Genomic DNA, 11,747 nt, shown 5'->3' on the forward strand with positions numbered 1-11,747 from the left:
GGGTCCGCCAAGTGGGAGGAACCCCCAGCTTCGCTGGGCAAGAGGGCAACTCGTGGGCCCCATCAGCCTGCACAGGGAGTTGGGGGGCTCACTGAGCCACAGGCCCGCCCCCTCGCTGTCCCCCTGCAGTGCGTGGCTGGCTACCACGGGGTGAACTGCTCCGAGGAGGTCAACGAGTGTCTGTCCCAGCCGTGCCGGAACGGGGGCACCTGCATCGACCTCACCAACACCTACAAGTGCTCCTGCCCCCGGGGCACACAGGGTAGGCAACGCCACACCCGGGGAGGGAGCGTGTGGGCCCGTGGCCGGCGTCCATATCCTGGGCGTCTGGGCTCCCTGGTCCTGACCACTGGCCGAGGGGCGCACCTGTGAGAGGAGCGGGGCCAGCGAGCAGCCGCACGGGGTCTGACGGTGCCTGGGCCTGCAGGCGTGCACTGCGAGATCAACGTGGACGACTGCAACCCCCCCATCGATCCCGTGTCCCGGGGCCCCAAGTGCTTTAACAACGGCACCTGCGTGGACCAGGTGGGCGGCTACAGCTGCACCTGCCCGCCCGGCTTCGTGGGCGAGCGCTGTGAGGGTGATGTCAACGAGTGCCTGTCCAACCCCTGCGACGCCCGCGGCACCCAGAACTGCGTGCAGCGCATCAACGCTTTCCACTGCGAGTGCCGTGCCGGCCACACCGGTGGGTGCCGCCGGCCGGGGGCAGGGAGCGGTGCCGGGTCGGGGTCAGCCCCTCACACCTGCTCTCGTCCCCAGGGCGCCGCTGTGAGTCGGTCATCAACGGCTGCAAGGACAGGCCCTGCAAGAACGGGGGCAGCTGTGCCGTGGCCGCCAACACCGCCCGCGGGTTCATCTGCAAATGCCCAGCGGTAGGTACAGCCGGGCAGGCCATGGGAAGGGCCCTGTGCGGCCAGGAGGGCTCCCTGGTCTGAAGGTGACAGGAGTACGCGCCCGCTTGGAGCACCTGGGGTACTGAGGTGGCCAGAGAACCCCGCCTCCCCCCATCCCACACACGTGCCGGAGGACCAAGGGTGGCTTGAGTGTCTGGACTCCAGCCTCCTTGTTCCCCTCGAGACCGTGTGCTTTGTGTCAGTAAACTTTATGTTTAGAGCACTTTTATAGAAAAATCGTGCAGAAGGAGGGCTCCCACGTACCCCCAACACACACACACCTAGTTTCCCGGTTGTCAGCAACTTGCCCTCACGTGGAACACTGTTACCGTTTACCACCAGCATCAATACATTGTTCAATGATCAGCACTGATACACCGTTAGGTCAAGTCTGCTCTCCTGTGGTGTTTGGGTCTGACACACGTGTAGTGTCACACGTCCACTGTTGCAGGATCACGTGGGTTTGTTGGTGCCCTAAAACTGCCCCACGCTCCCCCCTGTGCTCCCTCTTCCCTCACTCCCAACCCCTGGGAACCCCCGAGCGTTTTATGTCGACTTTCTTTGAAGGGTCCGGCTGCCCGGGGAAAGGGGGATGGGGGATGCAGAGGCACGGCCAGGCCTGGGCGGGTCCCTGGGCGTCTGGGGAGCCGGCCCACCCCGACACCCCCTGTGTGGCTCCCTCCCGGCAGGGCTTCGAGGGTGCTACGTGTGAGAACGACGCACGCAGCTGCGGCAGCCTGCGATGCCTCAACGGCGGCACCTGCATCTCGGGCCCGCGCAGCCCCACCTGCCTGTGCCTGGGCCCCTTCACCGGCCCCGAGTGCCAGTTCCCTGTCAGCAGCCCCTGCATGGGTGGCAACCCCTGCTACAACCAGGGCAGCTGCGAGCCCACGTCCGAGAGCCCCTTCTACCGCTGCCTGTGCCCCGCCAAGTTCAACGGGCTCCTGTGCCACATCCTGGACTACAGCTTCGGCGGTGGCGTGGGCCTCGACATCCCCCCACCGCAGATCGAGGAGGCCTGCGAGCTCCCCGGCTGCCGCGAGGAGGCCGGCAACAAGGTCTGCAGCCTTCAGTGCAACAACCACGCCTGCGGCTGGGACGGCGGCGACTGCTCCCTCAACTTCAACGACCCCTGGCAGAACTGCACTCAGTCCCTGCAGTGCTGGAAGTACTTCAGCAACGGCCGCTGCGACAGCCAGTGCAACTCGGCCGGCTGCCTCTTCGACGGCTTCGATTGCCAGCGCGCAGAAGGCCAGTGCAAGTAAGGCCCACGGGGATGGCCGCTCTGCACCGCGGGGGCCCCGGGGCTCACGGGGCAGCACGAGGGAGCCGTCCGCTCGCAGGCAGGGGGAGGGCAAGGGGCGCGGGCGGAGGAAGGACCCCGAGCTCGCGGGCAGGGCAGCGGGAGGGCAGGTGCCGGCCGAGGGTCCCCGGGGGCCCGGCGTGGAGGGAGCCCTGAGCGTGCCTTGTGCCCACAGCCCCCTGTACGACCAGTACTGCAAGGACCACTTCAGGGACGGGCACTGCGACCAGGGCTGCAACAGCGCCGAGTGCGAGTGGGATGGGCTGGACTGCGCGGAGCACGTGCCCGAGCGGCTGGCGGCCGGCACGCTGGTGCTGGTGGTGCTGATGCCGCCCGAGCAGCTGCGCAACCACTCCCTGCACTTCCTGCGCGAGCTCAGCCGCCTGCTGCACACGAACGTGGTCTTCAAGCGTGATGCCAGCGGCCAGCAGATGATCTTCCCCTACTACGGCCGTGAGGAGGAGCTGCACAAGCACCCCATCAGGCGCTCTGTGGATGGCGGGGCCTCGCTGCTCCCGGGCAGCGGGGTCGGGCGCCGGCGCAGGGAGCTGGACCCCATGGACATCCGCGGGTGAGTGTGCTCCCGCGGGGCCCCTCCCACCCCCGCAGGCCAGGCCCTCCCTGACCGTCAGGGCCCCCCCCCACCCTGGAGCGTCAGCGCTCTTCCCACTACATGGTGAAAGAGGCCCAGGACTTACAGGGCCCGTGAGGGATGAGGGGCAGAGACAGCATTCCCCCCGGGGCTCTTCACCCCCTGGCCCACGCCCTGGAGCCTGGGGTCAGCTCTCGGGGGAGGATCAGGCTCCTGACATCTCTTTCCTTCCGAGATGAGGAACAGGGATGCTCGCGGCACCCAGGGGAGCCCCGGGGCCGGGGTTGGGGCGAGAGCTCTCCGGGGAGTGTCTGAGGAGCAGCCACGTGTGCCCTGCTGGGGCTGACGTGGTGGGCGGGCAGGGGCGCCGGCCACCTCCAGGGTTGCTCCTGTCCAGACCCAGCTCCCCGCCGCCCCAGGCTGCCCCCTCGGGTTCTGGGAGTGCCTCTGCCCCCGCCCATCAGGGTGATGCCACAGGGGCCAGAGCTGGTCCCTGGAGGCAGTGGGTTGGGTGGGCGCAGGGAGGAGGCTGGGGTCCGAGCCCCCTGACCCTGGTGCGCCCCCAGGTCCATCGTCTACCTGGAGATCGACAACCGGCAGTGCGTTCAGTCGTCCTCGCAGTGCTTCCAGAGCGCCACGGACGTGGCTGCCTTCCTGGGCGCGCTCGCCTCGCTGGGCAGCCTCAACATCCCCTACAAGATCGAGGCCGTGCAGAGTGAGTGGCCCGCCCTGCTCGCCCAGACACACTCCCTCGGGAGCGTTTGCGTGTCCTGGGCGGGGTCCGCCTGGGAGGGGCCGTCTCCCGGCTCCCCTCCACGGTGCGCACGTTCTTCGTGCCATTCGCCACCCACGGGGGTGTCACGCCATCCAGGGTTTCGGGAGCGCTCTGCTGGCATTTTCCGCCCCGCACTCTCTGCCTCCCTGCAGTGACAGCTGTCAGCGAGGCTGGCCCAGGGGAACCAGCACATCCACCAGAAAGTGGGAGCCTTTTTCTCGCCCCACCCCTTCCTCCTGATTTTTCTTTGTTGGGTATTATTTCAAAATCATTACAGCTTTTTTTTAAAAAAAAAAAAGGAGAGAGAGAGAAAAGAATTGATCGGTGTCATGTGAAGTGTTGAAGTTTGTATCTCGAAAATCCCCCTAAATCCTTTGTCTTAACAGCTCAATGCAAGTGCAGTGATTTGAAGTTGGCTAATCCTTCTCCCTTAAAGGAGAAAAAAGTAAAAGCCGTCTCCAGATAGCCGGCTGGTGCAGGAGAGAATTTAGCGATAGTTTGCAATTCTGATTAATCGCGTAGAAAATGACCTTATTTTGGGGGGCGGGATGGAGGAGAGTGGGCGAGCAGGCGCCCGGCCGTGGAGCCAGTGCGCTGCCCCCGGCCGCCAGCCTGCCTGGTAGCTCGGCCTGATGTCCGGGCGCCCGCCCGCGGCCCCCGTGCCCGCAGGTGAGACGGTGGAGCCGCCCCCACCCCCGCCGCTGCACTTCATGTACGTGGCCGTGGTGGCCTTCGTGCTGCTCTTCTTCGTGGGCTGCGGGGTGCTGCTGTCGCGGAAGCGCCGGCGGCAGCATGGCCAGCTCTGGTTCCCCGAGGGCTTCAAGGTGTCGGAGGCCAGCAAGAAGAAGCGGCGGGAGCCCCTCGGCGAGGACTCCGTGGGCCTCAAGTTAGTGGACGTGGCCGCGGCATCCGGGGGACTTGCGGGAGGCGGGGCTGCCCCCTGTGGACCCACGGGCCCCACCTCGGACGCCAGGCGCGGGCAGGGCGCCGGGGGTCTCCCGGGAGCCCCGCTCAGTCCCGCCTCCCCACCCCCTCACCCCCAGGCCCCTGAAGAACGCCTCGGACGGCGCCCTCATGGACGACAGCCAGAACGAGTGGGGCGAGGAGGGCTTGGAAGCCAAGAAGTTCCGGGTGAGTCGGGGCTCCAGGGCCCCGCCCCCGCCCCCGCCCCTCACCCCTCCCGGCCTCTTAGGACGTGGCCCTCTGTGCGACCCTCTTCCTTAGTTTGAGGAGCCCGTGGTCCTTCCCGACCTGGATGACCAGACAGACCACCGGCAGTGGACCCAGCAGCACCTGGACGCCGCTGACCTCCGCGTGTCCGCCATGGCTCCCACGCCACCCCAGGGCGAGGCCGACACCGACTGCATGGACGTCAATGTCCGCGGGCCGGGTAGGTGCCGCCGGCCCCCCGCACCACCCTCCGGGGCTCCACCCTGGGGCACCTGGCCGCTTTGGGCAGCCTGCTCTTCCCTGACCTCGTGACCCGCCTGCCCCCCTCCCCTGAGCCCTCGGGGTCAGTACCTGGAAGCTCAGCTTTGGGGGGGATGAGACCTTGGAGCGGGTGGGGACCCCGGGGAGTCACTCAGCCTCCTCGCTGGCTCCCGCCTTGGGGTGACGGTCTCAAAACTCACTCCGCCTTCCGAGTTAATTTCTTGATCCAAAGCGGTTCTTTTGAGACACCCAAGGTGTTGGTTTCCTAACCACCCATTTCTTACGCGGTCTCTCTCCTGGGTGGGCTGTTGGTGAAGGTCTCGGGCAGGTCAGGGAGCGGAGCGGACGGCGTCTCTGTCGCCCACCAGCCCGCTGGAGCTGGACTTGGCTCTGCCCTCGGGGAGCCTGGATGGGCTGCGTTGGCCCCAGGCAGGGTGGCCTCCGTGGGCCGCGTGTCCACAGGGCTGCCCGCCCACTGCGCACAGCTGTCACAGTCCCCGAGCGGCTGCTGGGGGCCGGCCTTCCTGACCAGGCCCCGCCCCTGTCCCGCCCCTGCAGACGGCTTCACGCCCCTCATGATAGCCTCCTGCAGTGGAGGGGGCCTGGAGACGGGCAAGAGCGAGGAGGAGGAGGACGCGCCCGCGGTCATCTCGGACTTCATCTACCAGGGCGCCAGCCTGCACAACCAGACGGACCGCACCGGCGAGACCGCCCTGCACCTGGCTGCCCGCTACTCGCGCTCCGACGCGGCCAAGCGCCTACTGGAGGCCGGCGCTGACGCCAACATCCAGGACAACATGGGACGCACCCCGCTGCACGCGGCCGTGGCTGCGGACGCGCAGGGTGTCTTTCAGGTGGGCAGCCGTGCCCACGCCCTTCTGCTAGCTTGCGCCTGCCTTCCCTCCTCGCGGGCGGCCCCAGAGCCCTCATTCCAAGCGTGGCCAGAGCAGGGGCAGCTGGCGTCTCCCCTGCTTCCCCATCTCGAGCCTTTGCACCCTGAAGGGGGCCCGAGGCCGGGGAGAGCATCAAAGCCCTGTGTCGTCCTCGCGGGGGAGCCCGGCTAGCCGCGGTCCAGCAGGAGGCCGTGGGGACCTGCAGGAAGCAGGGCCTCCTCGCCTTCACCCAAGACAGGCTCCGTCCCCTGCGTCTGCCCCTCCCGCCCTGGCCCTCCCTCCCTGCTTTGGCTGGAGGCGTCGCCTCTGGCGGTGGGGAGAAGGGCTGGAGGCTGCTGTTTGCTGCCTGCAAACTGGGGGCTCTGGCCTTGCTGGGGGTCTCAGGACCAGGGTGGATTAGGGACTTGGATGCCTGGGCCTCTGGGGAGTGTCTCTGGCAGAGGGTGCTTTGAAAGCCACCGGCTTGTCCCCCTGCCACAGACCAACCAGGCTCTGGGCAGTGCTGCTCTGCACAGACGGGCAGGTAAATAGGGCACAGACGGGGGTTTTAATTTAGTAATTTTTGACGTGTTGTCTTTCTATGGAAGTAAGAGATCAAGGACGATTTAAATGAGCCCCTGGAGGCAGGCCCTGGCGAATTTGCTCTGGCAGCCTCTCTGGCGCTTAGAGACATAAATTCCCACGGGCGCTTGTTTCACAGGAGTTAGGCCCGTCCCGCACATGGCTTGGTCCCCAGCTCCCTTCACCCACCAGCAAACAGTGACCGTCCTTCTCACGGGTGCTCTGGCCCCGGCCCCTCTAGCGGTGGCTGGTGGTTCCCCCCCCCACCCCAACTCCATGGCCGTCCAGTCTCGCTGGGGCCACTTAGACCCCAGGAAGGGCTGCTTCCACATCAGGGATCGGATCCCAAGCATTTGTCCCAGGTGGGGGCCTCGCGCTCACACTGGCCAAGCCTGAGACCTTCCCTGTCGCCTAGATCCTCATCCGGAACCGAGCCACGGACCTGGATGCCCGCATGCATGACGGCACAACTCCACTGATCCTGGCCGCCCGCCTGGCCGTCGAGGGCATGCTGGAGGACCTCATCAACTCCCACGCCGACGTCAACGCCGTGGACGACCTGGGTGAGCCAGGCTGTGCCCAGCCCGTGGGGGTGCCCACGGGCACCTGCTCCTCCCTAACCCGCCCTCTGCTTCCCCTGGCAGGCAAGTCCGCCCTGCACTGGGCCGCCGCGGTTAACAACGTGGAGGCCGCCGTCGTGCTGCTGAAGAACGGGGCCAACAAGGACATGCAGAACAACAAGGTGGGCCGGGCTGGCAAGTCACGTCCCCTGACACCCCTCTCTTCCGACGGGGGACCCCCAAGCCGGTGACTGCAGCCCCTGGGCCTCAGCTCCCTCACCTGTAAAGTCCCAGGAGGACCCCCGGCACACAGATGGGGACCCCTCAGCGAGTGCCTGTGTGTCGTCGGCTCTCCCTCCCTCCTTCCTACCGTATTTACGGGTCTCCTCTCAAGCACAGGGCGTGCATCCCCGCGTAGCGAGTAAGCAGCTGCAGCTCTCCGCTCTCTGTCACTGTGACCTGGACCTCACCCCTGTCCTTGGCTGTCCCTGGGCGGAGTGGGGTGACCCAGATGGTCCACGTTGAGTCAAGAGGCTGGTGGGCGTGGGGGGCTCCATGCTGGGAGGCCCCCAGGGGTAAACGCGAGTGGCTACCTTCTCTGCCTGGACCGCCCCCTGGTCTCCCTCAGCGTTGCCACGGTCTGTGCCCTGAGGCTAAGGAGGCGCTTTCCTTCCTCCGCAACCCAGTCTGACCCCACGTCTCCTGAACTTGTCACTGGGCTCCTCTGTGTGTCCAGCCCCGCCCCATACTTCACTGACCCCCGGTTGCATTTCAGACTGTCCTGGGGGAGGGGCGCAGGGGGCAGTGTTGGGCCCAGGAACTCCTGAGTCCGCGGTGGGGCAGAGACGTGATCCCACCTCCTGTTGGGGAGACTCGGCCTCGGAGACGGAGGGGCTGGCCGAAGGGACTGCCGTGGCGTGGCAGCGTCCGTGGCCGAGGCCTGTGTGTACCAGGCAGGCACCATCAGGCTTCACCCCACATACACACAGCAGCCTCGGGGGCATATGCGGCATGTCCGCTGTACAGATGAGAAAACCAAGACCCAGGGACAGAGCTAAGATGTCAGGGTCCCTGGGGGACCGTGTGGTGCCCACAGATGCACTTTAGGCATCCCCAAGCCCCTGAAATTGTGTCAGGGTTTGCGTCTGTGCAGGTTTGGAGGGAGGGGAGAGGGGCCACAGTCTGTTAGATTTCCTTTGGGGCCTATGACCCCTGGAAAGGTGAAGCTTTACTGATTTAGAATTTAGGATCCCACAGACCACCTCTGGGTGGGTCTCAGAAGATGTATTTAAGACCCTTTTTGTTAAGACGTAACAGGCCAGGTAAAGGTAGCATGCTGGGGAAGGTCGAGATGAGCTGCCCCCCCACCCCGTGGCCTGGAGGAGGGGGCCAGACCGCTGGTCCCTCTGGTGACAGGTGACCTCCTCACCTGCCCCCGTCCATTCCCCCAGGAGGAGACGCCCTTGTTCCTGGCCGCCCGGGAGGGCAGCTATGAGACGGCCAAGGTGCTGCTGGACCATTTCGCCAACCGGGACATCACGGACCACATGGACCGTCTGCCCCGCGACATCGCGCAGGAGCGCATGCACCACGACATCGTGCGGCTGCTGGACGAGTACAGCCTGGTGCGCAGCCCCCCGCTGCACGGCGCGCCCACCCTGTCGCCCCCGCTCTGTTCTCCCAGCGGCTACCTGGGCAACCTCAAGCCCGCCGTGCAGGGCAAGAAGGCCCGCAAGCCCAGCACCAAGGGCCTGGCCTGTGGCGGCAAGGAGCCCAAGGACCTCAAGGCACGGAGGAAGAAGTCCCAGGACGGCAAGGGCTGCCTGCTGGACAGCTCGAGCGTGCTGTCGCCCGTGGACTCCCTGGAGTCCCCCCACGGCTACCTGTCGGATGTGGCCTCCCCGCCCCTCCTGCCCTCCCCTTTCCAGCCATCTCCCTCTATGCCCCTCAACCACCTGCCCGGGATGCCCGATGCCCACCTGGGCGTCAGCCACCTGAGTGTGGCGGCCAAGCCCGAGATGGCAGCGCTGAGTGGGGGTGGCCGGCTGGCCTTCGAGGCAGGGCCGCCACGCCTCTCCCACCTTCCTGTGGCTTCCGGCACCAGCGCGGTCCTGGGGGCTGGTGGCAGCGGGAGCTGCGGTGGGGCCGTGAATTTCACCGTGGGTGGGGCCTCAGGCTTGAACGGCCAGTGCGAGTGGCTGTCCCGGCTGCAGAATGGCCTGGTGCCGAGCCAGTACAACCCGCTGCGAGGGAGCGTGGCGCCGGGCACCCTGAGCACGCAGGCCCCTGCCCTCCAGCACGGCATGGTGGGCCCGCTGCACGGAGGCCTGTCTGCCACCGCCCTGTCCCAGATGATGAGCTACCAGGCCCTGCCCAACACGCGGCTGGCCGCCCAGCCTCACCTGGTGCAGCCTCAGCAGCAACAGCAGAACTTACAGATGCAGCCACCGAACATGCAGACGCAGGCACCGCAGCCACACCTCAGCGTGGGCTCGGCCACCAGTGGCCACATGGGCCGGAGCTTCCTGGCGGGGGAGCTGAGCCAGGCGGACGTGCAGCCCCTGGGCCCCGGCAGCCTGGCAGCACACACCGTCCTGCCGCAGGACAGCCAGGTCCTGCCCACATCGCTGCCGGCCGCGCTGGCCCCGCCCATGACCACCGCCCAGTTCCTGACGCCCCCCTCCCAGCACAGCTACTCCTCCCCCGTGGACAACACCCCCAGCCACCAGCTGCAGGTGCCCGAGCACCCCTTCCTCACCCCGTCCCCAGAGTCCCCCGACCAGTGGTCCAGCTCATCGCCACACTCCAACATCTCCGACTGGTCCGAGGGCATCTCAAGCCCGCCCACCAGCATGCCGTCCCAGATCGCCCACGTTCCTGAGGCCTTTAAATAAACAGCCGGCTGCCCCCAGGGACCCTGTGCTTCCTTGCCCAAGCCCTGCTGGACGTTCGCGTGCGCTCCGTGGATGTCGGGGCCGACCAAAGGAGCTTTTTTTCAAAAAATGTGTCTTTATACAAAATAAGAGGACAAGGGTTTTTAAATTTTTTTTTCAGTATTTATTTATGTACTTTTATTTTACCTGGAAACACTGTCTTTTTATTTATATGTACTGTTTTGTATATCACCAGGTAGCAACTTTTATCTGCTCCAAGAAAATAAACTAGTTCTCAATCGTGATTTCCCTGCTTAGGATAAAGATTCCTAGGTGTTTGTAAAATACAAACAAAGATTCATGATTTCCAAATGCCATTTATTTATTGATTTCCTTTTTTTTTTTTTTTAATCCAAAAAGAAATGTCAGAGAAGGGAGGTTTTTGAGCCAGCATTGTTCAAAGAGCTCCCGGGGTGCCTGGGCCTGCTGTCGTTTCCCCAGAGAGCCCCCTCACCCCTCCTGCAAAGCCGGACCACTCCCCGACCCCCGCTCCCAGGACCACCTGCGTTTTGCGAGAAGACGCATCTAGAGCTAGAAAAGCAGACCCTTTACTCCTTTGGCACATGGGTTAATTTGCATCTAAAATAGGAAAGTAACGTGAAATGATGTGGTTTATGCGTTTTGGTATTCTTTTAAATGACTTTTTTAAAACATGCTTTTAAAAATGTGTTCTTGGGGTATACCAAGGGTACATTTCATGGTACCAATCATGAATCTTTGTTTCGGGTTCAGTGTTATGTAGTTGTTCGTTGGTCTTGTGAGTTCTTGTTCTTTCTGGAGGCTCCCAGGCCCCCCCGCCACTGATATTTAAGCATCGTGCGGAGTGAGAAGTCAGAGGTGTGGTACCCACCTTGGACCCCACGGTGGGGAGGCCTACCCCTATCTGGGGAAAGACACTGCCTGGGCCACCCCGTGGGAGGCGTCTCAACTTGAACTGCGTCTCCCAGGTTCAGCGAAAGATGGACTGGTGCTCCTGGGGCCCGAGCGCTGATGGGCCCTGTTTTTATAGGAGACTTGGAAGAACATGGTTGTGTGCAGCCTCGCTGCTCAGAGACCCTCGTACCAGGGCCCGGCGAGGCTCAGTGGGGCGCTTGGGGCACCGGGAGCCTGCTTGCGGGCCACCCCTCCCGGTTCGGGGGGGGCATGTGCTCGGGGGAGGGAGCAGATTCTTACATTATCAAGTATAAGCCTGTGGCAGAGTAAATGTCTGTAAATACATTTCTAAAGGGGGATTTTGTTTAAGAAATCTGATTGAACAAATCTGTCAGGGGTCATGTTGGTAAGGGATGTCAGAACCCAGGCCCCACGACCTGACCTGCAGCTGCCGAGCCGTAGCTCCTGAGAGCAAAGCCGGGGGGGGGGTCCTGCTGCCCACCGTGCTCGGGCAGCTGCTCGGGCCTCGCCGGGCACAATGTTGGGCCACCCCTAGTGGGCATGACCAGACACTTCCTAAGATGTTGCTTCTTACTGTGTTTTATAAAATAGAGTGTAGTTTACATGAAAAGGAAACTTTTTTAAAAAGTTATCTACATGCAAAACTGCAGGTGATGAAAATGATGTATTTTTTTTCATCTTTTTTGTTAGCTAATTTGCAATAAAAATGATTCTGATGGTCGTCCAGATTTTGCTAAACTTGGCTGTGGTGCTGGCTTGCTTTCTGAGAGCGAGGAAGAGCAGGGCACTCTGCTCTGTGAAGTACCTCCTGACGGGAGAGCGGTGGTGAGACCGCCCAGCCCTGGCCCGTGTCACTCTGTCCGCTTGGAAGGTGTCCAGTGTCCCTGTCTACCACGGGGAGGCAGACACCCC

General features: G+C 63.9%; 1 protein-coding gene across 1 annotated transcript in view; it reads left to right on the forward strand.

Moving 5' to 3' along the window:
* NOTCH1 (notch receptor 1) overlaps positions 1-11,512 on the forward strand; it is a 47,030-nt gene extending 35,518 nt beyond the window's left edge. The window contains exons 22-34 of the mRNA XM_060101976.1: positions 130-262; positions 428-685; positions 760-872; positions 1,583-2,154; positions 2,372-2,767; positions 3,355-3,503; positions 4,233-4,449; positions 4,607-4,694; positions 4,788-4,953; positions 5,553-5,848; positions 6,864-7,011; positions 7,093-7,190; positions 8,460-11,512. Of these exons, the coding sequence (XP_059957959.1) occupies positions 130-262; positions 428-685; positions 760-872; positions 1,583-2,154; positions 2,372-2,767; positions 3,355-3,503; positions 4,233-4,449; positions 4,607-4,694; positions 4,788-4,953; positions 5,553-5,848; positions 6,864-7,011; positions 7,093-7,190; positions 8,460-9,902 (4,077 nt within the window). The 3' untranslated portion in view covers positions 9,903-11,512. The remainder of the gene's footprint in view (positions 1-129; positions 263-427; positions 686-759; positions 873-1,582; positions 2,155-2,371; positions 2,768-3,354; positions 3,504-4,232; positions 4,450-4,606; positions 4,695-4,787; positions 4,954-5,552; positions 5,849-6,863; positions 7,012-7,092; positions 7,191-8,459) is intronic.
* The last annotated feature ends 235 nt before the right edge of the window (positions 11,513-11,747 follow it).

This window comes from Mesoplodon densirostris, chromosome 6, assembly GCF_025265405.1.
Source record: "Mesoplodon densirostris isolate mMesDen1 chromosome 6, mMesDen1 primary haplotype, whole genome shotgun sequence".
In the NCBI taxonomy this organism is placed as follows: domain Eukaryota; kingdom Metazoa; phylum Chordata; class Mammalia; order Artiodactyla; family Ziphiidae; genus Mesoplodon; species Mesoplodon densirostris.